At 39.0% G+C, this 26,862-nt stretch overlaps 6 protein-coding genes across 6 annotated transcripts; 3 read left to right on the top strand and 3 right to left on the bottom strand.

Annotated features, from left to right (window-relative positions):
* Positions 1-672: 672 nt before the first annotated feature.
* On the top strand, positions 673-951 carry EAE98_010911 (uncharacterized protein; the record flags this gene model as incomplete). Its single annotated transcript, XM_038958533.1, has 1 exon — positions 673-951. One exon carries the CDS (start codon positions 673-675, stop codon positions 949-951), a length of 279 nt encoding a protein of 92 aa, XP_038805047.1.
* Positions 952-2,148: 1,197 nt separating this feature from the next.
* Positions 2,149-2,806, top strand: EAE98_010910 (uncharacterized protein; the record flags this gene model as incomplete). Its single annotated transcript, XM_038958532.1, has 2 exons — positions 2,149-2,485; positions 2,568-2,806. The coding sequence occupies 2 exons, from the start codon at positions 2,149-2,151 to the stop codon at positions 2,804-2,806; spliced, it is 576 nt and encodes a 191-aa protein (XP_038805046.1).
* A 496-nt stretch (positions 2,807-3,302) lies between these two features.
* On the top strand, positions 3,303-6,881 carry EAE98_010909 (uncharacterized protein; the record flags this gene model as incomplete). Its single annotated transcript, XM_038958531.1, has 5 exons — positions 3,303-3,493; positions 3,595-3,610; positions 3,679-3,783; positions 4,477-4,791; positions 5,037-6,881. 5 exons carry the CDS (start codon positions 3,303-3,305, stop codon positions 6,879-6,881), a joined length of 2,472 nt encoding a protein of 823 aa, XP_038805045.1.
* A 195-nt stretch (positions 6,882-7,076) lies between these two features.
* Positions 7,077-8,057, bottom strand: EAE98_010908 (uncharacterized protein; the record flags this gene model as incomplete). The annotated part of the gene is made up of 1 exon (XM_038958530.1): positions 7,077-8,057. The coding sequence occupies one exon, from the start codon at positions 8,055-8,057 to the stop codon at positions 7,077-7,079; it is 981 nt and encodes a 326-aa protein (XP_038805044.1).
* A 445-nt stretch (positions 8,058-8,502) lies between these two features.
* Positions 8,503-10,029, bottom strand: EAE98_010907 (uncharacterized protein; the record flags this gene model as incomplete). Its single annotated transcript, XM_038958529.1, has 1 exon — positions 8,503-10,029. One exon carries the CDS (start codon positions 10,027-10,029, stop codon positions 8,503-8,505), a length of 1,527 nt encoding a protein of 508 aa, XP_038805043.1.
* A 1,247-nt stretch (positions 10,030-11,276) lies between these two features.
* EAE98_010906 (uncharacterized protein) lies at positions 11,277-18,428 on the bottom strand (the record flags this gene model as incomplete). The annotated part of the gene is made up of 6 exons (XM_038958528.1): positions 11,277-11,892; positions 12,003-12,085; positions 12,148-12,513; positions 12,569-14,991; positions 15,050-17,982; positions 18,060-18,428. The coding sequence occupies 6 exons, from the start codon at positions 18,426-18,428 to the stop codon at positions 11,440-11,442; spliced, it is 6,627 nt and encodes a 2,208-aa protein (XP_038805042.1). The 3' UTR covers positions 11,277-11,439.
* Positions 18,429-26,862: the final 8,434 nt, after the last annotated feature.

Raw genomic sequence — 26,862 nt, 5'->3', positions numbered from 1 at the left:
TATCTCTTATCAAATTGATTTATAATAGAATAGAATAAAATGGAACTAGATGGAAGTATACAAGAAATCTCGCTAAATTGATTAATTATACTTTCTTTTCATTATCTAAAGTGATTTTATAAGATATGATTTAAATCGATCTTATTTATAAGCATAGAATATACTAGAATTTCATTATAAACTATATAAACCTAGAATATTCTTTAAAGGAATTCTAGGAAAAAGAAAGCAATTTCATCTCAACTCAGCCTAGCTCTACCAAATTGACTTTAATTCAACTCTTATTCTATATATTCGATTTATCCCTATAGCTTAAACTGACTAGATCTTCCACTATCCTTATAATAATATTATTCCTTCTTATTATAAGAGCTAACCTCCAAGACAATCCATTACACCCCAGTCTTCCACAGCATCTCACAGCCTCAAGGATTCCATGGATGCACCCACAAAAATGCTGGCAATGAGTTGTTACTCCTCCCTGCGCTGCCTGTACTGTCTGGTGTTGACTCATTTTGAGACCTACCTGAGAATGACACTCCCTGCCTTTACCGGCGAACTTCTGTCGGCGAACTTCTGTCGCACAATGCAGCTGGGGTAAAGACGCTGCAGCTCGGTGAGCTGCCTCTTACGGACGAGGTGTGCAGCAGGATTGGCACAGCTGTCAAGCTGATGCTGGATGCTTTCCGCTCCACGGAGGATATGCTCGGCCTTTATGATTATGCGAGCAATACGCGAAGATGCCGGAAAGAGGATCCATGCGGGTGCCCGTTCTCAGCAGGGCCAACGGAGAGGGGTCAAGATATAACGCCGTTGGCATATGAGGAGCTCTCAGAGGTATTTAAGGACCACGCCATAATGGGGTATAAAGGTGCGCATATGGATAATTTGGCAAGCAAAGTCGAGTCTGTTAAGACAATGTTAAAGGATAGAATAGACCTCCACATCTGAGTAAAGGTGGAGGACATGTTCTGGTCGAGACCAGATTGTCCCATATCCTATCGTCCCCCTTATACCAATTTTAAAGTGATTAAAGATTGCTAAAAGGGGATTTCTCTCTCACTATGTTCGAGTGTGGAGCTATAAATACCTGTTGACCTCCTAGGCTGAATTATAGCTGGATTATGTTTCTATATAAAACAATGCTATTGTTTGAAACTGAGTCACTATCTAAAACAACCATACTCCCTTGCAATATTAGAATATCCTATATGAAATCTCACTTCCACTGGCCTATATATATACTTAGAATTATACTCCTTTAGCTAGCAATCAATCAACTCAATTCGTTCGATTCTCCATATGACTTTCGTTTCCTAATAACTAACAATACCTCCTTATTAAAAATTTGCAATTCTCGATATAACGAGTTGGGATACTATTTCCCGTCTCTATATAATCCTTATATAATTCGGATATACCTTTTTGTTCAAAAAGATAATACGTTTTGCAATACTAATAAGCCTCTTTGAGGTTAGCAGCTTCGTTACGGACTCCTTCGTCGTCCTTACTCGCACGTCACTCCGTTCCGTAATACCGCCTTCGTCTCTAATGAAAAAATATTGGCCATCTCTCCGCGAGGCTCGTAACTATTCCCGATCCTGTTTCGGCCTACGGTTGGGTTGGAATTCACTTCACCTCGCTCCGTTACTGAGGCCATCTACAGTTAAATTTTGGCAGCACCCGACTGGATGCAACCATCTATACCCTCAAGGTTTCGGCTAGGCTTGACAAGGCAGGTTGATCAGTACGGTCAACAATAAGAGTACGATAAACAGGGTATTATATCGTATTCAGGACTAGAACACGTAATGCGATATGCTATCATCACGGAGCACGTGTTTGGCAGCGAGTCAGCGTCATGGTACGGTAGCATCACATTGGAGAGAAGGTTTGCCGAAAGGTAGAGTGAATATTAAGTAGAAATTACTAGGGTTCTATTGTAACTCAATCCGATGATGTTGTTTATCTCTAAAAAGGTCACTGAAACAAAGAGAGCTCTCAGGCAACGAGTGGCGTTGAATATTGGGGACACCTGTTAAACCGGTATCCATGACCATTTCATGCATGTTGGTGTCTCATAAATGACGAAATAGACAACGCTCAAGATCAGCTCACCATGTCCTCGGTTCCGCGACTGGAATGTGCATGTTGGATCAAAACAGCCACGGCAGGGCTACTCGTCTAACCTTAGTAGTCTTAATAGGTCGAGAGCTTGCTGAATTCACCACGGGCTCTGATCAGATAGCCCCATTTGGAAAAGAGGAATGGAGCTGGCAGCAGAAGCACGCTAATACAGGCAAAGATAGTGCTGCCCCAATCGATGCCGATGTTTTCATACATGGGCCAGAAAAAGAGAGGAAAAGCACCTGCAGCCATGTATCGGACAAAAGTGTTAGCCGCAATAGCGCTAGCACTGTAGCTCGTAAAAGTATCGACGATATACTGGAGGGACGATTGGAAGATGGTGGTGAAGCCAACCCCTGTAGGAAGACACCGATGATGGATGGCCAAGGGCTCGAGACGTGCTCAACCGAGGTCCCTGAAAGATGATAATAACGGGTCAGTCGTCTATGCAAATCATCTCCACAATTTTATCATGGTCATGCAGGTTCGGGTCGGTTCCGCTAGTGAATATTGCGACTTACAGCCAAAAAGGAAAAGACCTGAAGAGAAGGTGAATCCGCCCACCATCACTGGTGGAAGTCTCGCTTCAGGAACAGGCTTGAAGTTGTTGGACGAGCTTCTTTCCGTAATAGATATTGTTGAAGATGTTGGCGGCGGCGGCAAAGAGACAGCCAATTAAGAGGGACTGAAAGGGAAGCTGGCTCACGACGGGGCCCCATCCTCGGAACCGGCCGTATTCGAGAGCGAAGCTGTCTAAGCTCGCGTAAAGGATTGCTAGTAAAAAGTCCCATGAACGAGCAACGTTTGGGAAGGTAATACAGCAGCTAACGTTGAAAATAGCTGGAGACATCTGTAGCGCTTACCATAGACGAAAGATGTATATATCGTAAGCAGCAGGCAGATTGGATCCAGAAGCATCTGAACTGGTCGAACAAGGTAGGTACTCAGTAAACTCTTGAAAGTTGGGCTAGTCTCCTCCCACTGTAATTTTTTGTTTCAGCCAAGATATCAGCCACAGAAGGGCACCATAAGCGGGAAGATTATGTGCCGGACCGGATCTCACATACCTTAGCGTGGATACTGTAATTCCCCGTAGACCGACGGAGGCGGCTGGCCTTCCATGTGAGAAGCACGTCAGCGTGGCTCTCGTCTAGCCAGAAGGCGTCTAGGACGAAATGGACCATGATAACGATGCCCGTCAGGTACTCGGTCCAGCGCCAGCCGCAGCCGCTCGCGATAAAGGCGCCGTCGATGATAGGGCCCAGGGTCGGCGCCGCAGCGATGGTGATGCTGTAGCACACCATGGGAGTGCCCCGCTGGCGTGGGGTCCAGATGTCAACGATGGAGCCGCCCGTGATGGAGATGGGTGAGCTGCCGAAGACGCCAGCGAAGAACCTTGTTATTAGGATTGTCTGGATATCCTTGGCGGTCGCAGTGCCGAAGGCGAAAGCTGCGCTAATGAAATAGGGCTAGGGAACTACAGGTTAGCGAGGTCCATAACGGTAGGTACTGTATGCAGGTAACGGTAACAGCAATAATGGAGTCTTACAGCGAGAGCAGGCCGTTTCCGACCGTAAACCTCACACAGAGCGCCCAGAGCATGGGTCCAAGGGCGAAGCCGAAAATGAGCAGACTGGTGCCCGCGTTGGCTACCTCGTATGACACATGGAATTCCTGGGTAATCTCTGCTGTGCCGGCCGAGTAGATGGCGGAGGCGAAGGTGATACACAACGTAGTCAGGGCCCACAGGGCTGTCGTGTAGACCTTTTTCCCCATGGGCCCCATGGGCCAATTCTGGGGGTTGAGCGTTTCGGAGTCTCCCTCGAAGTCGACTATATCGCCCAATTGGGCTTCTTGTTTAACATCCATGTGGGTTCGTTCATCGCTGTCAGATCATTCAGTGGAGCCGCTGTCTCTCCGTGGTTTGGCGGGGTATGGATGCAAGTCTAGATCAGATCAGACACGTACTGTAAGGCGTCAAGATAAGGCAAAGTTCTTGTTCAGTGATTGTTTCTGTAGGAGAGAATCCTTTTGCGGATTTCTTGACAGGCCTTTATCATGTTTTATCTCAGCGCTAGTATCATATGTTTTTCTTGACGCTCGTAATGGCCAATTTCGCGAGGGGTTTCGCTTTCTCGCTCACTCGCGCATCTCGCATAATTTATGCGACTGCCGGACCGATACATAGCAGCACTGACCATCATCTGCGGGGCATCATCTCGCACAATTGTCTGCTGCCTCACTCGCCCGATCTTGAGTTCTCTGCGACCTTCTATGCGGCATCGCTCAGTTACGTCCCTTCAATCTGTAATTCAGATTGCCAAGACACGAAATTCCCAGGTCCTCTAGGGTAATCATTTCTTGACAGCTCTTGTCAGTCACAGCAAGATGGACTCTACTTTGGGAAATCTCTCCATGCCAGGCTTGGCACAATCGCACGTCCAAGTGCGGACCTGCATCCACTGTCGCCAACGTAGAGTCAAATGCGACCGTCAGTTCCCCCAATGCTCTAATTGTATAAGGTCCGAAGTCAATTGCATCTATCCTCCCGGTCGAGGCAGGGCACCCAAGAGGCCAAAACGTAGCCTTGCGCCTGAATTATCAGAACGTTTATCCCGCCTTGAGAAAATCATGGGACAGTTCGGCGCAGCTGGTAAGTCAAATGTATCCATTCACTCACTCAATGCAGATTGTCTCTAAATATTACATAGCCAGAGAGAATAACGATAATGCCCCACCAACTGCGCAAGACAGTGAAGGTCATTAATTTGAGCAGGACTTTAGTCGTCTCAAAGTTAATGAGTCAAAGAGTTATTATGTGAACAACGCATTATGGGTCACTCTCTCAAATGAGGCAAGTCCCTCCAGTATTGCTTGCTCTCCTTTCTCATGGTTGACATCATCTGTAGGTTGAGGACCTGCGTGATCTTCTTTTTGAGCCTGCTAGTGAAGATGCTGGCTACGAGCCTTCCATCTCTTCATCCGCCACCACCACCGCCACTTCACCATCATCTCCTCAGCTGGGACTGAATGCTGTCATTTTTGGCTATCGCGCCATTGATTCACCTCTGTACCATTATCATCCCTCACTACAACAAGCTGTAATGCTCTTTGCCGCATTCCGTGAGAATGTCGCGCCGCTGGTCCGCATATTTCACATGCCGACCTTGACAAGAATCTACTGGGATGCCATCGCTTCTCTGAGCACAGTCGACAAGCATACCGAGACCCTGTTATTCACTATTCATTATTCAGCTGTCATCATTCTTAACCTGGGGCAATGTCTGAATATTCTGGACGAGACTCGTGAAGCTGCCCTGGAAAGATATCGGTTTGCGGTGGAACAGGCTCTCGCTCAAGGCAACCTCCTCAGTACTCAGAGTATGACCATGCTGCAAGCTGCAGTGCTTTTCTTGTCTGCTCTACCAAATGAAGACGACTCGCGTGCTGCATGGGCACTCACATCTCTGGTCTTCCATATCGCAAGGACCATGGGTCTCCATCGCGATGGCACCATATTCGGGCTAAAGCCTTTTGAGACCGAGCTGCGCCGCCGTTTATGGTGGCAGATTTGCATCATCGATAGCCGCTCGTCAGAATATCACTGTAATGAGCCTATTGCCCAAGGTTTTGTGACAGATACCAAGCCCCCGTTGCACATCAATGATATTGACTTGTCACCTGAGATGGTAGAGCCTCCATCTGAAAGATGGGACCATGCGACTGACATGACGCTCACGTTGGTCAGGTGTGAGGCTATACAAACAGGTCTGAAGATGGGTCGCATGAGACACAAGCAGAACAAAGCATCAGACGATGGAGGTACTCCAAGGGTAGATGATGCCTCTGACTCTCCCAAGTCTCTGATCCAGGAATTGGAAACTCGGCTACGGGATAAATATCTACCTATCTGTGATACTTCCGTACCATTTCAACTTCTTTCTTCAGCAGTGGCACAGATCATCCTTGGACGATTCTGGCTTATTACCCAGTATTCAGTAGTGTCACGAGAAAAGGATGTCGATGGCAGAAACAAGAGCAACCAATTTCCTCCCACTCCCAACACCGCAGGCCAGCTGGAGAACAAAGTGCGCGATGAGCTTTTCCAAACTTCAATCAAGATACTAGAAGTGTCAGGCATGCTTCTCACGAGCAAAGAGATCGTACAATTCACATGGTACTCAAAAACTCATATCCAATGGGGTGCCATGGCATTTGTTCTCTCTGAGCTATGCGCTCGACTTCAATCAGCACAATGTGATCAGGCATGGGACTGCGTAACGGCAGTATACGAGGGATGGAAGGTCGATGAGAGCAGACAAGATGAAACTCGCCTTGCCTTGTGGCGTCCTATAAAAAGGCTCATGGCTAAAGCTCGCTATGTTAAAGAAATGCAGCAGACTACTCCTGGGCGGTCGTCAAACGCTGGTCGTAGAGTTCAGAGAAGAGATCCGGTTTTGTACTCTCCTTCACCGGGACTTTTCTCGCAGTATCCAACACCAGCATACTCTAACAATTGGTATGGACAGCTGCAGCAGACACCGCCTTCTACATCAGCGTCAGAAGTATCATTGCCTGGCATGGCAGCAGTGCCACTTGACAGCAGTCGTCAGTCAGATGCCCTACAGAGAGTACTTGGCACGGAAACTCTAGGCCCTTTCATGGATATGATTCCGGAATGGCCCTGGGTTGATGTTGAACATGGAGCTTCATCTCTGGCGGGGCTTGATCTTGGGCCACCAAGATTTAATTGATTAAATCATCTAGCAATTACATCTTACAGCTTCGATTTTATTACACCACCAACAAGAAATCCTCTCATAGATAGTCTACTGAAGATAGAAGTACATAAGTGATATGTGTCTATTGACTTAAATGACAAGTGCTAATCTATATAAATTGATATGTCTTGGCGATCCCAGTCCTGATATAAACTGATGCTCAACATCTCAGTTGAAGTACCTTGGTATCTCTCTCTTAACAAAGTCATCAAATGATGTAGCCTTGCGGCCTGTCAAGAGCTCAACGTTACCCCGGGACTTCTCATAGTCCTCAGGAGCATATAGTGCCCTCGTCTCCACCATGGACTTGGCTAGAGACTTGGCGACCACGTCAGGAACATGAAGCTTGGCCAGATTCTCAAGGTACTGCTCAACCGTGATATGATTCACCTCGACTTCAGGCTTACCAGCAGCAACAAGCTCTCGGTTTATGATCTCCCACTGCACAGTCTGGGAGAGCAAAGCTGGTCCACTGAGGTACACAACATCCTTCTTGGGGTCTCCTTGATAGCCACTCGCGTACAGCCGCGGGCTGACTAACACGGCAGCAGCCGCACGCCCAATATCCTTCGGGTCAATGGGATCGTGCAGCACTTCTGGAGCTAGCAGATGGACTTGTTTAGGCTCTGAAGATCGATCAAGGTAAATTCGCAGCGGGTTGCTCGCAAAGAAGCCGGCCCGTACCGCTGCATGTGGCACCTCGAGTTCTTCCAGCGCAATCTCAACCTGCGCATGCTGCCATGGGATGAAGTGGTCTGGCTTGATGGATCGAATGTCACCCTTTGTGGTGCCCGCAGTCCTGACCTGACTGGTCGACAGGAACACGACATACTGGATGCCAGCGTCGCGCAGGGCGGTAATGGCACCACGCAACGTGTCCTTGAAGCGCACGGCGTAGATGAAGGCAGCCTGGGCGCCTGTCTCGTGCACGGCCTGCTTCACAGAGTCCAGGTCGGTTAGGTCGGCACTGATGCGCTGCAGGTCTGCGGCGCGCTCTTGATCGGGCGAGATCCACTCGTTGTGCTTGGATGTGTCGCGTAGGGCGATGAAGACGTGGGCGCCGAGAGCGTGGGCCTCGAGTGCGACGGCGGAGCCAACTTCGCCAGTGGCACCAAAGACAAGGACTTTGGAGAAATGTGGAGATGGCATGGTGCAAAGTGAGATATATAAGCAGGGATGGAGGGTGTCAGTGAAGGTGGTATACAGTACAGTAGAATGGTAGGGCAGCTGAAGCTTGTTTCGGTGAACCAGAGTGTGTTGACGTATCAGCATTTATGTACTCACATTTAAGGTCCGAAGATGTCCGCCTGTAATCGTTTGGAATTCCGAATTTCAGCGTCGTCCTCAGCGATCATTCCTGTCCGCTCAAGTCTCGGATAACCAGCCCGAAGACGCGGGTGTGGAGCCTCGCCATCTCGCATAATCGCATAACTACGACTCGCGATTGGTTGCCTCTGATCAACCCAACGCAGCCCCTTGCCATTGTGACAAGCGCGCTCATGTCTAACTTTTGGACCTCGTTTCTTTGCTTTTCACATCACCGAAGCAAAATATACATTTTTTTCAGGCAGGTATTGAATGAATTACATTTTGATTAGCTTAGAAGCAGAGCTCCTAGGCTTTTCCGTTTTCGACAAACAGATTTGTTGTTCTCTTTGCTATCACTAAACTCTGTTAACACACAAGTAATACAGACACCTTTCTGATCATAATACTCTTCTTTGTTACATCTACTATCTAGAGCAACAGCACGAGCAGCATCACCCAACCCTATAAAATGCTTTAACAATGCCGGAGCTAGCTCGATATTATCATGGGCCCCATTATCATTAGCCCATCGAATCAGCTTGGCTATGTCTGAAATGAGCCAGGAATTTGTCTCCTTCCATAATCCGAGATTGTTGTTAGGGTCGGAATCGAGTGGATCGTAGAAAAACAAGGCAGAGCACCAGAATAAAGTTACATTAAATAACCTAATGTCTGATATACGAACGCAATTACCCAGAACTGACAACTTGGTAATTAAATGCTTGTGTTCATGAACATTTGAGTTTATTCGTATTGTTGTTTGTATCCATCGCAACAGCCTCGAGTTAAGAGCCTGTGATATCTTGGAATCATAATCGGGTTGCTGATTGAATACCCGACAGTCCAGTTTAGCAAGCTGTTCCTTGGCGAGTTGTTCCTCGTCCGAGTCCACGTCGAAGTTCATTTCGATACATCTCGGATCGTTTTCGATGTCATCCAGATTCACTGGAATATCCAGCAGTTCTTCACGGTCATGAGAGACATTGCCATGCACCAATGCCGAGTTAGGACGAGGTAGTGTTTCTGCAGTTGCTGCCCCAACAATATTGACCGACGATGTTTCCTGTTCGGAGATTGGTGGTGACCGGAGAGCCTGAACTTGCGGGAATAGCTGAGCGTTTTTGGTATATGGCGGTAGCAGTGATTCTGGGCCAAGTTTACTCCATTCCACTAATTCAGGTGCTTGACGATTATATATCTCCTTCATGTCGGTTTTGTGCGTGTCGTTAGGGGTGTTATTCAAGCGATTGCGAACTTCTTTCAGGCCCACCAGCGCATAATCATTTGGCTTGATATATACCGCAAAGGATTTTGTGTCAGATAGAGATTCAAGGCCACAAATCAATTCTGTTGAGGTGTAGTTCCGAGGCTTGATAGCTGTAGTATTCTTCCCCTCAAAAAAAATGAATCCCTTTGTGATGAGATCGAACTGTAAACAGATAACATGTACTGAGTCACTGAGACCAGCATCATGAATAGCAGATGCATCGAGACGAGATAAATTGCCGATATCCGATATCAAACGAGGCTTAGACTCTGCAAAGCTGGCGTCCGGGGGAACAACTAATAACAACTCTATTGTCTCCTTATTGCCTCCAAGTATGATTGATATCTTGAGAGAAAAGTGGATATGAATAAGTCCTTCCTCATCGTAATATATCGCTAGGAAGAATTCGAGATTCTGCCCATTGCGCCTCAGACGAGAACCCAGCGTGCAGGGACCCGATTCATCTTCCCATTTGACAAACACTCTTTCACGAAGAAGACAATGTAGTTTAAGTTTTTCGATCAGAATGTCGGTTGGATTCGGCATAATTTATAACTATAACCATAATTAGCAATAAACAAACCGAAGAAAGATTAGATTGAAAATGTTAGCCCACACTTTACGTGTGATTCCCACCCACCCAGGCTATAGAGCAGCCTTGACTCTTGGCCAGAATGAGGTAAAGTAGTTGTCCACAAAACCTAATGCATATGTTGTTTTGGAGTTGTTCTAGTGGGTGTAGATGTTGCTGCTGAAGACTAACACATGCGGGGTTGTTCTACGCAGCAATTGCAAGAACTACCACGAGCAGGGTTGCTTCAAGCAAGAGATACAACATAGAACAACTCCTGTAGACAACACAATATAGGAGCGATTTGGATTTGTTGTAGGGGGTGTAGATGTTGCTACAGAAGACTAACACGTGCGGGGTTGTTCTAAGCAGCAGATGCTGCACAAGGACTACCACGAGCAGGGTTGCTTCAAGCAGCAGATCCAGCAAAGGACAACTCTTGTATACGACAATAATATGGGATGGTGCACGATAGAGATGGAGGGATCGAGGGATCGAGGAATTTGAGAGAAAGGCAGTGTTATACGATGGTGATGGAAATTGATGATGGGAGTGAAGTAGGAATAAAGATAACGATGAAAGTAGAGATAGAGGATAGAATACAGAAATGATGGCGAAGCAAACAAGGATGAAAAGCAAGTTAACATAACTTTAGTAAGCATACTAACAAGCGAGACTAACTAAACTACCTAGGTACAGCAACTAAGAAATTACCTAAGCAGTATAGCCAATGATCGGGCACATGTTTTTCTATCACAATACAATGCCAGCACACTGCTTGGGAATTTGGAATACATCTGGTTGGTGATCTTTGAATGTACGGAGTAAACAGATTCAAATTCAAAAATGTCATGAAGTGACCAATACTAGGTCAATCACGTGTTGATTCCACAATCATAAGCTGATGGTTACCCCAACAGATTTACATGTGAACAAACCCGAAATCGCTGTGTTAGCGCAACAGAATGTGTGTATATAGTGTTGGACAGACTTCGTCAGGTTGTGTACACATATAGTATAGGGTTTCAATTGGTATATTTCATTCTGTCTACACCCTTCGTGCGAAGGGGGCTGCTAATCCTGCTAATCCTTATCCCACTGTACGCACGAATCTGCGTGCGAGGCGTATCATTGTGAAGTGGTATACAACGTGACTTGATGTCATGTGCTCCAATATTTACATCCTCTTAGTATATGCCTTACATATTTATTATTCATTTGCTAAAAAGATTATACCTAATTATCACTTCATGCTTATGAATCATTTAATAGATTTGAGGGTCAATTTTCTTACATTGATGCATAGGTATTCTCATGACTAGTAATGCATGGGCCCCCGCCTTGAAGAAGGAGCGAAAAAAAATAAACCTGCCGCCGGTACTCCTTCAAATCCGACTTCTTACCACATCAAACAGGAACTGATACCCTGGCTCAACCTTTGTCTCCCATTCCCTAGTTCCTGGTTTCAACTGTAAATCATATATATGATCTACTCCCTCTAATGGTAAAAAGCCACATGTAATAATTCTCTTCTTTAGCTCAACTACAAACTTCTCAGAATCCGCGAAAGGCGCAATTTGATCTCGGGTGTCATGGATAATGAACGTTGGTACATCGTAGTTTCCTTTACGAAGCTGAGCAAGAGGACTGATGGCGATAATTTGAGCCTGTGTGGGTTGGTCGAGCGATTTGGCTCCTGGGCGAGGCAGCCCATTCAAAAGAAGTGAGAGTCCAGTGCCCTCTTTGAACATCGAAAGAAGAAGCTCAGAACGTGGGTCGCCTGGACGAACCCATCCTAGATTGGTGTCGTCGCCGATCGCAGAATCATAATTTGTGATCTCAAGTTCAAGTTAGCGTATGATACAAGCAAACAAGCTCTTCAATACTGGTGTGTCGTCACTGTTGACACAAGGAATGATCATAGTTTTGAGAAGATGGGTAGCCATACGGGTTTCTGTGGAAGAGCAGAAATTATACTTTCCATACTCATTTTTCGGGCTGGTAGTTTCGAAGGACGATTCATACCAAGCTCTGTTGGGCTCAAATATATCAGTATAAATCCAAAAGAACATCGAGCAGCTTGGGCGACTGACCTTTGGATTCAAAATCTACCGGCGAATAAAAACATAGTACTGCAGTTGGTGGTACCGCCTTGGCTAGTTTTGCGGTCCAAGTAATCGACATAGCCAAATGGCCTCCTGTTGACCATCCGATCACCACCACGTTGCCCTTATCGACCAGTAACCCATGCCCAGCAGCGATCTGAGGAAGCACATTTTTGGACCATTGATAAGCATCATAGACATCTGCCATGGGTCCGTCGACTAAATTAATCTCGGGACAGAGCCGGTAATCAATACTCACTGGGAGGTATCCATTGGCCAAAAGATATTGCGTTTGCATTGGACGAACCGCTTTTCGAGAGAGTGTCATATGACCCCCGCCATGGATCATGAGAGCTAGACGATGTATCAGTCATATTCCATAGATTAGTGGCAAAATGCTTATGCGTACCAATGGGCATGGGCGATGATGGGATCGTTCGAGGGAAAAAAACATCTGCCTCAATTGAAATATCACTCACCTCTTTATACACAATAGTCTCTTGGCGATATGATACACCCCGACTACTGTCTGTATTTGAAGAGGCGTTTATACTTGCTGGTATTTCCCACTTGTTGCACGATGCTACAAGTAATTGTTGACTATTAGCTTCTGGCATCGAGCCTTTAGAGTAGCTGGTCACGCCAAAGCCTGCTGCCTTGAATGTCGACATCCAAGCCTCAGCTGGCTGAAGAGGGTAGGCCGTATTCCCTTCAGCTAGCCACCAGCCATCAAGCAGACCGAAGCAGATATCATACCAGTCTATAATTCGAGTAACTTCGGACAGAACAATAAAACCATTTGGCACCAAAACCTCTTTGAGTCTGCGACATGACATAGTGCGGTTTGTTGTTGCATGTACACAATTGGCGCTGATGACAATGTCAAATCGATTGCGTAATTCACTGGAGACTTCTTTTTCCAAGTTAAAGGTGGCAAATTTGATCCATGGATATTGCAGGAACTTATTCTTAGCCTTAGCAACTAGGGTGGATGATATATCTGTAAAGGTATATTCAACAGAAATTCCGGAAGAATCTAATGCTTTTGCAAGCCTTTTTGTCGTTCCACCGGTACCTGCACCCACTTCCAGAATTCTCAACGGTCGAGCGGCTTGGAAACCTCGAGTTAAGGTTGTTATGAATATTACCAGCTGCTCAGTGAGTGTTGACATCATTGGAGACTGAGCATAGAAATTTTCCATTATTTTCAGAGATGCAGGGCTTCCGAACATGATGGACACGGGATCCATTGTGCCACTCAAGCAGTCGGCGAGTTTTGGACCGGTAAGACTGATCAGATTAGTTTCATGCTCATAAGCCGGAAATTTGCTGCGGAATATTTCGACCAACTGAGACGATGGCCTTGAATCAATAACACGGTTTCCGCGCTTGAAGCTACCAGTCTGATCTTCGAAAACAACATCGTGTTTTTGGAGGATTTTCCAAAGCCTCTGCACGAGTTTATCGTATCTTTGTGCCAAGTGTGGTAGTTGCGCAATGCTGCTTTCTGGGGTGCTGTTTGCAAGATCGACTCCTAAAGCACCAAAAGCTTCCACTATGTACGCCAGTAATAGGTCATCCTGAAAAGGCGCTACGTCTGACCAATAGTTACTGAATCCCTGCATTTTTGCTGAATCATCGAAATGGGCATCAGCTAGTGTTAATGCTCTGAAAGGGTTTGGCAAGTCGAGTTTCACATCGTGCTCTAATATGGCAGGCACGTTCCCTTTGTCAGTTTGAAAAACGTTTTTAGTGTAACTTGGTTTCTTGCCACTGGGCCTATCAATGTTCAAACGTGTCGTGAGATCTTTCACCGCACAATCCAGCAAAATTTCCTCGAAACTCACTGAAAATGATTCTTCTAGCTCCTGTTTCAGATCTACTAGTGACAGTGAATCGATTCCAAGATCAGGCAATAAATCATTCTCTTTGATGTCCTCAAGTTTAGCCCCTGAGATATCAGCTAGGATCTGCAGAAGCTTCTGAAACTTTTGTGCAACAGCACGATCATCTGAATCATGAGTAAAACTTTCAACCAGCTCAGGAATCGGGTGTTTCATAAAATCTGTTTGGCTTGGTAGTATTTTGGCTAAAGCTGGACCACCAAGACGCTCATTAAGCTCGTTTAGATTGCTGGTGAGCAATTCATCGGAAGATATGACCAACTCAAACTTGGCCAAAAGCTCCCCAACAAGCTCGACCGATGCTAGAGAGTCTAGTCCCAAATCTGCAAACATTGTATCCGTAGGTATATCTGATGTATTGGCTCCGGTATACTCGGCTATTAAGTCTCTTAAGCTCGAAATATTGCTATCGGTCGCAGGAGTAACAATCGTGAGCGTATTTAGTCCATCTCCGGTTGTACTCGATGCGTTGGAGACTTTGGTTGAAGCCAGACGTGGAACATTTACAGCGGCTTTCGAATTCGATGAATCGAGAGCTTTCTCGAGCTTTGAAATCGGCAACTTTGCAAATCGACAGCCACAAAGCATCGCCACTAGTTCCCCACCTGGCGAAGATACAAACACATCTCCCATTGGTTGCCCATCCTGCGTAAAGCAGAATTTTGCGTAGACGCGCCAATCCTTTCTATTTGTCATGTTGCAAGCCGGTGAAATAACAGTGTGCTCTACGCCAACCATCACCATAACCTCTTCCTTTGATACGGCATTGCTACTGTTCATCAGTAGTCCGACAACCTGGATAAATGCATCAATGGTGACGGTGTCACAAATAAGCCATGATGTGCTCTCTTCTCGATTTGGCTGGGCCTCTGGGACACTGATTGTGGCAATTGCTTCCCACTCATCCATCTTCACAGTCTTGATGCCTCTAAAAAAAATGGTCATAGTCAACAACCAGCTGGAATAGACCATAAGCGCGTTTTGACATTAGGCTTTCGGCGTTTGCATTATTCTCCAATTTCTCGATAGGCCCAGCTATAAGCCGGTGAAAAGTATCAGACGGAGAGTCAGGCAACAGGGCAATAATACCGCTAGCATGAAGCACTTGCTTCGGCTTTGTACTTGTTGGGATTGAAGTAGTGATAGTAAATTTCCACGATCGCTCAGCACTGACTGCCTTGACAAGCTGTATCACAACTTCACCCTTCGGATAAAGACCAAGAGAAGCGTGAAAATCAAGCTTGTCGAAAATAAGGCTTTCGCCTTTGATTTCTCCGATCAGAAGCTGGATAGCCATCACGATGCACTCCATGTACATGGATGCTGGGCATAGGGGCCTTCCTCGAACTGCATGGCCGCCGACAATCTTTGAGAATCGTTGACTTTTGGTATTTACCAAAAACACCTCAACTCCCGGCTGTTCAGGAATTTCTGCACTTCTCGTGATTAATTGAGGTGAAAGTTGTAATGGCGGGTCTTGTGCATTGTTTGGATTCGTTTGCTGCATTTCGATGGTTCTATCAATATTTTCTCGCCAGTACGGAGCTTTTTCAAATTGATATGGCGGCAGCCATATCTGTTTAAAATCCGATGCCGAAGTTGGCAGAAAGCTCCAATGGATCAAGGAAATACCACTTTTCCAAAGCGCTAAAATCGAAGCAGAGATTGCCTCGGCGGCATTTTGATCATTCGGTGTTCTTATGGCATGGTAGGTCATCATTTCTGGAGTTCCCGATGCCCTCTTTGCCATCGCTATAATTGGTGTATTGATTCCTGCCTCCAGCCAGATGGATGATCCTAAAGAATTTTCGAGTCTTCGTACGGCGTCTGAAAAATAAACGGGACGCCTCGCGTGGTCCGTAACACTGTAGCTTTCGATGGATGAGAGAGGTTCAGCAGTGCATAGTTCCAAAGGAATTTTTGGTTCGTTCCAATGAAGAGACTTGGCAATATCAGCCAGCTCACCCAGTATTGGGTCTACAAGCGCCGAATGGAATCCATGGCTCGTGCCGACTCGCTGTGATTTGATATTTTGAAACATGGGATCTGTTCTTATGAGTTCTTCAGTGGCTTCAATCATGGCCAACGTGCCTGCCACAACTAACGAGGTTGGCGAATTGTAACAAGCAATTTCGATCTTCCCATTACAACTAGCTTGCAGGCGCATAGAGATAAGTTCGAAATCATTGGCATCGCAGTGTAAGACTGACATAGCACCCTTTTCAGGCCCCCATTTAGTATGAATTAGGTGGCCGCGAGAAGCAATCAGAGTGATACTGTCAGACAATGATAGGACTTCTGACACTGCCAATGCCGTAAGCTCTCCGAGACTGTGACCGATGATAGCGCTAATCTTCAAGCCGGCGTCAATCCAACATTTACCACACGCGTATTGCATGGCGAAGATACTACACTGTAAAGTAATAACATCATCAATAGGCTGTGTTTGAAAGATGGCTGGAATGATAGAGCGAAACCCCAAACTCTGTACTTGCTTATCACATGCATCAATATAGAATCGAAATGCAGGGTATGTCTTATAAATGGTTTCGCTCAAGGCGACTTTGTTGTCGCTCTGTCCACTAAAGCATAGCACTATAGGCTTGGATGACTTTTGCAACTGCCCAAAGCTCAGTGGGTTGATAGAATCCAGCTGGTCGGTCAAATCCTTGGTACTTTTTGAGGTGATGCTAACATACCACTTTTGACGTTGTCTTTTCTCGTTCAAAGTATACGAAATATCACGAATGTCCAGCATATTAGACTTTTGGCGTAGGAATGTGCTCAATACCCGAGCTTGGTCGAGAAGGCTGTTCTGTGAAGCTGCACTGAGAATGACCGGGTATAACATACTAGTGTTCTTGACATATGAGTTGTGTTTCTCAGCAAGGTCATTTTTTGGAAGTTCACAGCACAGAAGAGCACAGTTGGACCCAGCCGCTCCGTAACTATTGACGAGAGCCGCGCGAAATGGCACGTTCCATTCAAGAACATTACGGCTGATATCAAGATTGTCTGGTTTCAGATCGGAAATTTTTGAGTTGAGTTGCTGATGATTTGCCTGCGGTGGAATCTTACCATATTTCAACATGGCAAGCACCTTGATTAAGCTAGCAACACCTGCTGCGGTTTCACAGTGACCAATGTTGCCTTTAATGGAACCGACGTGGACTGTATTCGATCTGGAGGGACTCCCGAAGATAGACCTAATGCTTTCCATCTCCAAAGGATCCCCGGCCTGAGTGCCTGTTCCATGAGCTTCAACGTAAGTTATCTGCTCCGGTTGAAGACCCGATCGTTGAATCACCGTTCGATATAATTCTTGCTGTGCAGCTGAATGAGGAACAGTGATAGATGCCGATAATCCGCCTTGATTAGTAGCGATGGCGGGAATGAGGCCCAAGATCTCATCATTGTCGCTTAAGGCCTGCTTTATTGTCTTCAAAACCACAAGGCCCGCACCATCAGAGCGACAATAGCCGTCGGCAAGCTTATCAAATGGCTTGCATTGTCCGGTACGACTCAAGAAACCGGCTTTGCCCAAGTCAAGGAAGTTGTTAATACCGGTTATGATATTGACACCTCCGGCTAGAGCCATCTTGCACTCGCCAGCCTGGATTGCTTTACACGCACGATTGATCGCGACCAATGAGGATGAGCATGCTGTATCAATTACCTCCGATGGTCCACACCACCCGTAATGATGACTCAGCCTACCGCAAAGGAAGGCACGAATGGTACCGGTGGAAGTGTATGCAGTTGGGCCATGCGCGTTGGTATTATCTAGGTATTCCACCAAGCTTGCACCAATGAAACAACCAACATTGTCTCCTGTAGCTTTATCTCCTATTTCGCGACTGTGTTTAGATAGATATCCTGAGCTATCTAGAGCTTCGAAAGATAACTCCAGAAGCATTCGCTATTGAGGATCCATATTAGCCGCCTCTCTAGGGTTGTATCAGAAAGGGAGGCAATTCGGGATGATGGTGACCTGACTTTCTGAATGAGGCTATGAACTTCGGATTTAGTGGCCTGCAGTCGCTTCTTGTGAAATGGTGACATTGGAACACAATCATTCAGCCCAAAAATCACAAATTTATGCCCGATTTGTTTTGATGCACTTAAGTCCTCCGCTACCCCATTGAGAAGCATATACCAATTGCATTTAGATGCAAGGATGGTGGTGACGATCTCTTCTGACAATGAGCCAGAGCGAAGTCGCTCGCCAGAGATATTTGATCTGACCGGGACCTGAAGCTTGGAAGCATCCGGAAGGTTCAAGCTAGGTGTATCATGACAGAGACGACATAGCTCTGCAGCGAGATCCTTGTTCTCTGGATTGTGAACTTTGCCTCTGATATCCATTTTCTGAACTTGAATACCCTGCCCCTGGGCATATACAAATAGTTCTTCCAGCCTCTTTGCAGGACCGACAATGCTAATAGATCTTGGATCTGTGATAGCTGACACATGTGTCTAAATGTAAAGTTAGTTCAATGCTTTCGTAATGAGATTTCATTGGATACATACTTCAAGGAAAAGGCGTGTGAGATCATCTCCTTGACCCTCGTACTTGAGTCTAAGAGCCAAAGTTGTTGAGCCTGCTCCACGAGTGTCGTCAGCTGCTTCGCCGTAAGCACCAACTCCTAAAAGTACTAGATCCATGGTTTCCGAATCATCCGAAACACTCCACGCTTTTGTGGGCTAGTAGTAAAGTGGATCAACCTTAAAATAGTTCTACCTACACAATACAATTTTTCTTCCAAGATTTCTATCAATACACCATACAACCACAGAATTTTTCCTTGCGTCAAGCAGAATTCTATTTTTAGGGTTTTGGCCAAATGATTTAAATCGGCCTCGGTCCTTGTGTTGCGACGCGCTTATGCGCAACGCGGGGGATTGATGTATTTATCCGTCTGACCATTCACTCGAGGGTAAGACGGGAATCTCTATCCCCATATCCCAACAAGAACTTCAAGATAATCATTCTGATGAATCCGATATTAGATTTTTTTTTTCAATTTCCTCCTATGATGAGCCCTTGATATTGCGCTATTTTAATGGAGGGCTTTTATGGCTCAATTCATAGACGACTACCTGGTTGAGTAGGAACCTTGGCGGAAGAGGTACGAAAGTGGACTCCCATACCTACTTTCCGCTTATCCTGAACTTCTTATTCTTCCAATCACATGTCTCAATTGTGGTATACTTAACTTCACAATAACCCGATATGAGTGTAAACTATCTGAGTTTGATGGAGTGGTACGATACAAGTTGAATAGTCTTTTCTGTCAACATACCGGAATTCAAACGTTTCTTCCACTGAACTCATCAATCCACCACAATCACTATGGCATATCATGCGGACATCTTTTTTCAAAACGGTTTGAGATGATAATGATGAGATTATTTATATTATCTGATTAATGGATTCGTAGAAGCAAATCAAGTGATTATGTACTCCATGTATTATGTAATCATATATCTTTACAAGCAGGCTATTTTTATATTTGTAGATTCATAAAACCCTTTCTGATTGGTCATAAGTAATACGCGAAACTTTTAATTAATTGAACTTAGTTTTTTTTTAGCCGAGAGGGAGGAAAAAGCTTACAAAATCAAGAGGCAAAGCTTAGATAGCCTACGAAATCATTTCAATCTGTTAGATAACTCAAAATGAAAAGCAAATTCGATTAGCAAAGAAGTAATTAGATTAAAGCAATTGAAAGCTTTCCAATGTTATGTTCTCATTAGTTTTAGGGTAGGCTCTATAATAGTAGTAAAATCAATTAATTGAATTAGAAAGATTAATGAAGGTGTATTTGAAGGTGCATTTGTAAGCAGGGACATAAATGCCTGAGGCACAATTGCCTTGGACGTTTTCCGATCCTAGAATCTGAATTAGAATCTGAATTAGAATCTGAATTAGAATCTGAATTAGAATCTGAATTAGAATCTGAATTAGAATCTGAATTAGAATCTGAATTAGAATCTGAATTAGAATCTACATGTAAGAATTTAAAAAAAGAAATTACTATTCTACTATTCTACTATTCTATTGTTTTATATTAGAATTAATTCACTTTACCACTAACCTATAAAAGTATAAAGTATTCCGAATATATTTAGAATAATAGATTTATTATATGAGCCCTATCAAATAATCACTCTCTAATATTCATCCTTATTTTATACAAATCTACCCAATATATATTAATCAAAAAAGAATGAATTAATATTTTTATAAATATAGATCTATAAATATAAAAACTAGAAATATAATAATTATAATTAAATCAATTATCAAAATTGAATTCAAAATATAATTATTTTTATTCAAATTTGTTTAGTAAATAAAAAACTTAAAATAAAATATTCTTATATTTAAAATAAAATATTAGAATTAATTTACTTTATTATTAATCTACAAAAATATAGAATACTCTAAATATATTCAGAACAATGAAATTACTATATAAACCCTATCAGATGATTATTCTCTAACATTTTATAAAGGAAAGAATTAAAGATTGAAAAGAATAATAAGAATAGATTTTTACTATAATTTACTTTAGTTTAAAATTAGAACTAAAATTAGAATCAGAATTAATAATAAAAAACAGATTTCATAAATATTTAATCTTATAAAAAATTAACAATTAATTTAAATATTTAACTATTAAAAAATATCGTTTTAAAAGAAATTTAATAGAAATAAATATTCTAGAAAGCTTTTTTTGATTTTTAGATTTGAATATATATTACAATAGTTTATTCCTTTTAATTCATTATTAAAATAAGAACTTTTATTTAATTCTATTGTTACTAAAATATAAACTTAAATTCAATTTTGTTATTATTAAATTAAATTAAATCTTATTCTAGATTGAATAATAACATAATATTTTTAATAGATGATAGTAGAGTATTATTTAATCATTTTAAATATTAGATAATAGTTTTTAAGATAGAATTATAGTCTATTAGATGAATAAATCGTTTTGGACAAAAATATCCGGATGACATGCTATAAATCACAACACACTGAAATGATATCGAAGATTGACGTTGATTATCATATTCTACCTCCACGGTTCAAGGAAGGTGAGTAGCTAGAGCTTGCTTCTACCGTCAAAATAAGATATGGAAGACTCGTCTAACTTTCAAATCGCATGGGACAAAAACCCCGATCTCAGTCAAGGTATGAGGCTTTCTCCTTGGAGCCCAGAAACAAGCCCTGAATTTATGGAACGAAATAACATCGAAACATCGATTTTGTCTTTGGATGCTCCCGCTACAAGTATGGGTAGCGATATTAGTTCCATGGCAGCTTTTTGTAGGGAGATGAACGAGTATACTTCGTCCTTATGCAAACAATATCCAAAGAAGTTTGGCTTCTTCGCTACTCTTCCATCCTTGGAGGATTTAAACGTTTGTATCGATGAAATTCGATACCCTCTGAAGGAGCTAAAAGCTGTCTTGAAGGTTAGCTCTTATAATAAGAAGGAATAATATTATTATAAGAATAATAGAAGATCTAGTCAGTTTAAACTGTAGGAATAAATCGAATATATAGAATAAGAATTGAATTAAAGTCAATTTAATAGAGCTAGATTGAATTGAAATGAAATTGCTTTTTTTTTTTTCTAGAATTTCTTTAAAGAATATTCTAGGTTTATATAATTTATAATAAAATTCCAATATATTTCATATTTATAAATAAGATTGATTTAAATTATGTTTTATAAAATTATTTTAAATAATAAAAAAAAAGTATAACCAATCAATTTAACGAGATTTCCTATATACTTTTATCTAATTCTATTTCATTCTATTCTATTATAAATCAATTTGATAAGAAATACTATTATATAATTATATAATAATATGATTTTATAATATAAGATTATATTATATATATATTAATTATCAATATATCTCTTATTTGATAAGATATTAATAAGTGATTTAATAGATTTATTATAAATCCTTACACACCCCCTTAATAGATATACTAAATCAATCTAATTCAGATTGATCTGATTTGTGAATTCGATCAATTTGATTTGAGCTAATGATTTAGTAAGCCCATCAGCTTTCTGTTCATTAATAGATATATAAATTAGATCTAAATCCCCTGATTTAATAATATCCCTAATATAATAGAATCTGATTACTATATACTTGCTTCTTTTGTGAAATATAGGGTTTTTAGTAAGCACTAGCACAGCCTGATTATCTGTATACAGAGAAAATTTATTCTATTTATATAAATTAAGTTCTAATAATAGCTTTTTAATATAAACAGCCTCTTTAACAATTAGGTTTATAATAATGAATTCAGATTTGACTGTAGAAAAGACTACTACTAATTGTAATTTAGATTTCCAACTAATAAACCCATTCCCTAATATAAATACATATCTACTAATGAATTTATATATATTGATCTCCTTTTTATAATCGGTATTACAGAATCCTTAAATATAAAGGTTTTTAATTTTAGTATAATTTGTATTTTTATTTATAGTCCCTTTTAAATATTTCAATATTCTTTTAATAACTTGAATATATTTTACATTAAGATTGAATAAAAAACTAGTTAATCTAAATATTGAAAATATTATATTTAATCTAATTCCAAAAACTAAATATAATAAGGAGCCTATAATTTCTTAATATAATTTAATATTATTATTATTAGCTTTCCCTTTATTATAAATTAGCTTTATTTTCGGGTTTATTGGAGTGGAAATAGGATTGAAATCTAGTATATTAAACCTAACAAGTATCTTTTTAATATATTCTAATTAATATAGTTTTAATATATTACTAATCCTTTTAATTTGAATATCTAGATAGTTCTTTATAGGATCTAAATCTTTTAAATCAAAATGTTCCTTTAGATTATTAATAAATTTATTAATAATTTCTTGATTTGAAATTATTATAATAATATTATTGATATATATACTTAAAATTATATTTTTATTTTTATTAATAAAAATATATTCTTTGGAAATTAGATTTATAAAGCCTAATTTATTTAATATGTTTTTTAGAATATGATATTATATTCTAACCAACTATTTTAGATTGTATAAAGCTTTATTTAGTTTTAAAACTTTATTCTTTAATTTATTAAATCCTTTTAATAGATTTAATAAAAGTAGTATATTGATATTACCTTATATAAACACTAGTATCATATCGATTTTATAAATTAATCAATTATTTTGAAAAACTAATACAAATAAGAGTTTCTATACTATCAATTTAATTATCAATGTATGTATATCAATATAATTTAATCCATATAGCTATTCGAATTCTTTAATAATAAATCTAACTTTGAATTCAATAAATTTATTTGAATCCTTTATTTTATATATTCATTTAATTCTTAAGATTTTATTATTATTAGAATTATCAATAATATTCTAAGTCTTATTGAATTCAAGAATGTTTATTTTGTATTCCATAGCTTTTAATCAATATTCCTTTTTCGAAAAGCTAATAGCTTTTTTATAGATCTTAGGTTTAATCAATATATAATTTGGCTTATTAATAATAATCTTTTTATTATTTTTAAACCTAATATCGAAAGCTAATTAAAGATCTTATTAATCTATTTCGATATTTATTCTTTTATTAATTGAATTAAAATACCTGGAAAAAGCAAGTTTATAATAGAAAACTATATGTTTTCCATTTTTAGCAAGATCTTTATTATCAGGAATTAGATTTCTTATACACTTAGATTATTATATATTAGATTTTATTACCTCATTGAATATAGGTTCACTAAGAATAGGCTTACCGAGATCGATTTCTATATAATTGAGTATTTCGTTATTTTCGCTGTTTTTATTCATTTCGGGATTAGTTTAATATCTATTAATGTTAGTAATATCTTTATTCTCTATATTATCCTGAATAAATTCAAATTCGAGATTTTCTTTTTTTAATAACTTTAGATCCTGGTTTTTATATTCATTAGAATATATAAAATCTTTTTGAATATCAATATCTCTTAAGCTAATTATTCTTTTATTAATCAGAATATAGATCAAATAATTATTAAACAAATCAAAGCCTATTAGTATACCTTTCCAAACTCTAGAATCTAGTTTTCCATTACAAATCTCTTTATTATTAATAATATAAATAAAAGAATCTAGGATTTTAATATAATTTAAATTAGGCTTCTTATTATATATTAATTTGAATAATAAATTATTAATAGAACTATTATATATTCTATTCTTGATATAAACAATGACTTTAACTAGATATAACTATAAATAAAGTAGAATCTCTTTCTCCTTAGTTATATAGATTAGTCTTTCGATTATATATCTATTTAATATCTTAACTATTTTATTTTGAGAATAAGTATACAGGCTAATATATTTGTATATAATCCCATAATTTCGAATAAAATCCGATTATTTATTCGAAAGGAATTCAAGAGTATTATTTAATTTTAGTATTTTAATACTAATATTAAACTAATTTCTAATTAGGTTATAAAACTTTATTAGAATATTATAAACCTGGGATTTGAATTTAATAGAATATATTTAAATAGTTCTAATAGTTCAATTAATAAATACTATAAAGTATTTTTCATCTTTAATCTTTATAATTCTAAAGGATTTAGTTATATCTAAACTGAATTTTTTAAATTTAGAGTTTATTTCAGGGATTTCAAAGGGTTCCTTATTTATTTTCTAATGGAATTTGCCGAATTTGTATGATTTATATATATCTAAATCAGATTTAACTATATCTAATTAGATATTTAAGGATTTAATAATATAATCCTTATTTATATAATCTAATCTTTTATGGATTAGATTAAGATTAATTTTATTCAATAATAAATCCAATTCTTGAATTAATTCCTTTTCTATTTCAGAGATATTAATGTTTTTAAGATATTTAGAATCTATTTTAAAATTAAAATAATATATATCAATTAATCAGAAAGCTATAGTTTGTATATTAGCCTCTTTATAAATAATATCGATCTTGTTTTTCGAGGGAATAATATAATTAGATTATTCTTTTTAAATTATTTTATTCGAATTAATAAGATTAAAAGCTATATTGGGAATATAATATACCCCCTATAACAACACCTCTAATTTATTATTAATTAAAATAGGAATATCTCCTATACCATTAATACAAAGCTTTTTCTTATTAGTTATAATAATAAAATAATTATTTAATAGCTTATAATTTATAAACTATTCCTTATTAAATAAATAATACTTTATAATATCTGAATTTAATATAAATTTATATTTAGATTTAAGGAATTAATTAGTTAAGCCTATATAATAGTTTATAGTTATTAGTTATTTATTAAAGATAAGTTTATTTAAATCTTTTTTTGAATCTTTATTCAAATTTTTATTTGGATTTGATTTAAATTGCTTTTTATTATCCCCTTTATTAGCCTTTAATTCAAGATATTTTATAAAGTATTTTGATTTTAAATATCCCTTTTTAGAGTAATGCTTGTAATAGGGAATTTTATTAAAGCTTATTTTATTAGTATTTAGATTGATATTAGATTGTATTCTAGCCTTTTCGAATATTAGCTTAGAAAAAAGCTTATCCAGATTAATATTAACTATATTTTTAACTAATTCTTTATATTTTCGAGAGGTAAAATTATTAAAAGAGTTAGGTAGGCCTTTAAAAAGAAATTATATTATAAAAATGTCTGGAATATCGAATTTTATTGATTTTAGATAATTATATAATAATTAAATCGAATTAGTATAGTTGTTTATTCCTTTTGAGCTAATATAATTAGATTCTATTAGCTTATTTAGATATCTTTTTATTAATTCAATAAAAAACTCTTCAAACATCTTATTAATAAAATCCTATAGACTTTTAGCTGTAATTTTAATTTCGAATCTTTTAATTAATTCAAAGCTAATTATAGATTTAATAGCTTTTAATACCTTTTTTTTATTTTTTTGATATTCTGAAAGCCTTTTATTATATTTTATAGTTAATTCAATTAAAATAGGTTTTCCTGATTTATTTATATATAGACTTTTATTAGGTGGAATTTTAGTATTGTTGATATATAATATAAAGCTATTTATTTTAAGAAAAAGCTTAGTTCGGTTAATCCATTTGATATAATTAGATCTATCTTTTAGAGGATTAGATTTAAAATTGATATTAGAAGTTATTTTAAATTCTTTATAAACTAATTAATTTTATATTGGTTAAATATTAATTTAAATATATAGCTAGTTTCGGATTTGAATAAATTAAATAAATAAATCGATTTAAAATCGATTTTAATTTTGAGGATTGAATAAACCAGCTATTTTTTAAATTAAATCTTTATTTTAATTGATATAAAATAAAAACTAAATAAGCTAAAGCATTTTGGTATAAAGAAGATTAATATATTACCCGCTATAGGTAGCAATATAGTATAAATATATTATCTAGAAACCTAATTTTATACACTCAATTAGATTTAGCTTCAGGGATGCAGGCTTCAGGGTCTATATGTAGTGGTTTTTGATATGAATTTGATTAAATTGATTCGAAAAATTCGATATTCGACAGCTCAATAGCGGTATATATATGATATACAGTCTTAAATCAAGCTAATTCCCTTTTTGAACTAATTTAGACTAGCCGGGCTTATAACCTTTTGGAGGTTAGCTTTTATAATAAGAAGGAATAATATTATTATAAGAATAATGGAAGATCTAGTCAGTTTAAGCTATAGGGATAAATCGAATATATAGAA

This window comes from Botrytis deweyae, assembly GCF_014898535.1.
Source record: "Botrytis deweyae strain B1 chromosome Unknown BDEW_042, whole genome shotgun sequence".
NCBI classification, from domain to species: domain Eukaryota; kingdom Fungi; phylum Ascomycota; class Leotiomycetes; order Helotiales; family Sclerotiniaceae; genus Botrytis; species Botrytis deweyae.
The sequence above is the reverse complement of the archived record's forward strand: the minus strand, read 5'-3'. Positions and strand labels throughout refer to the sequence as shown.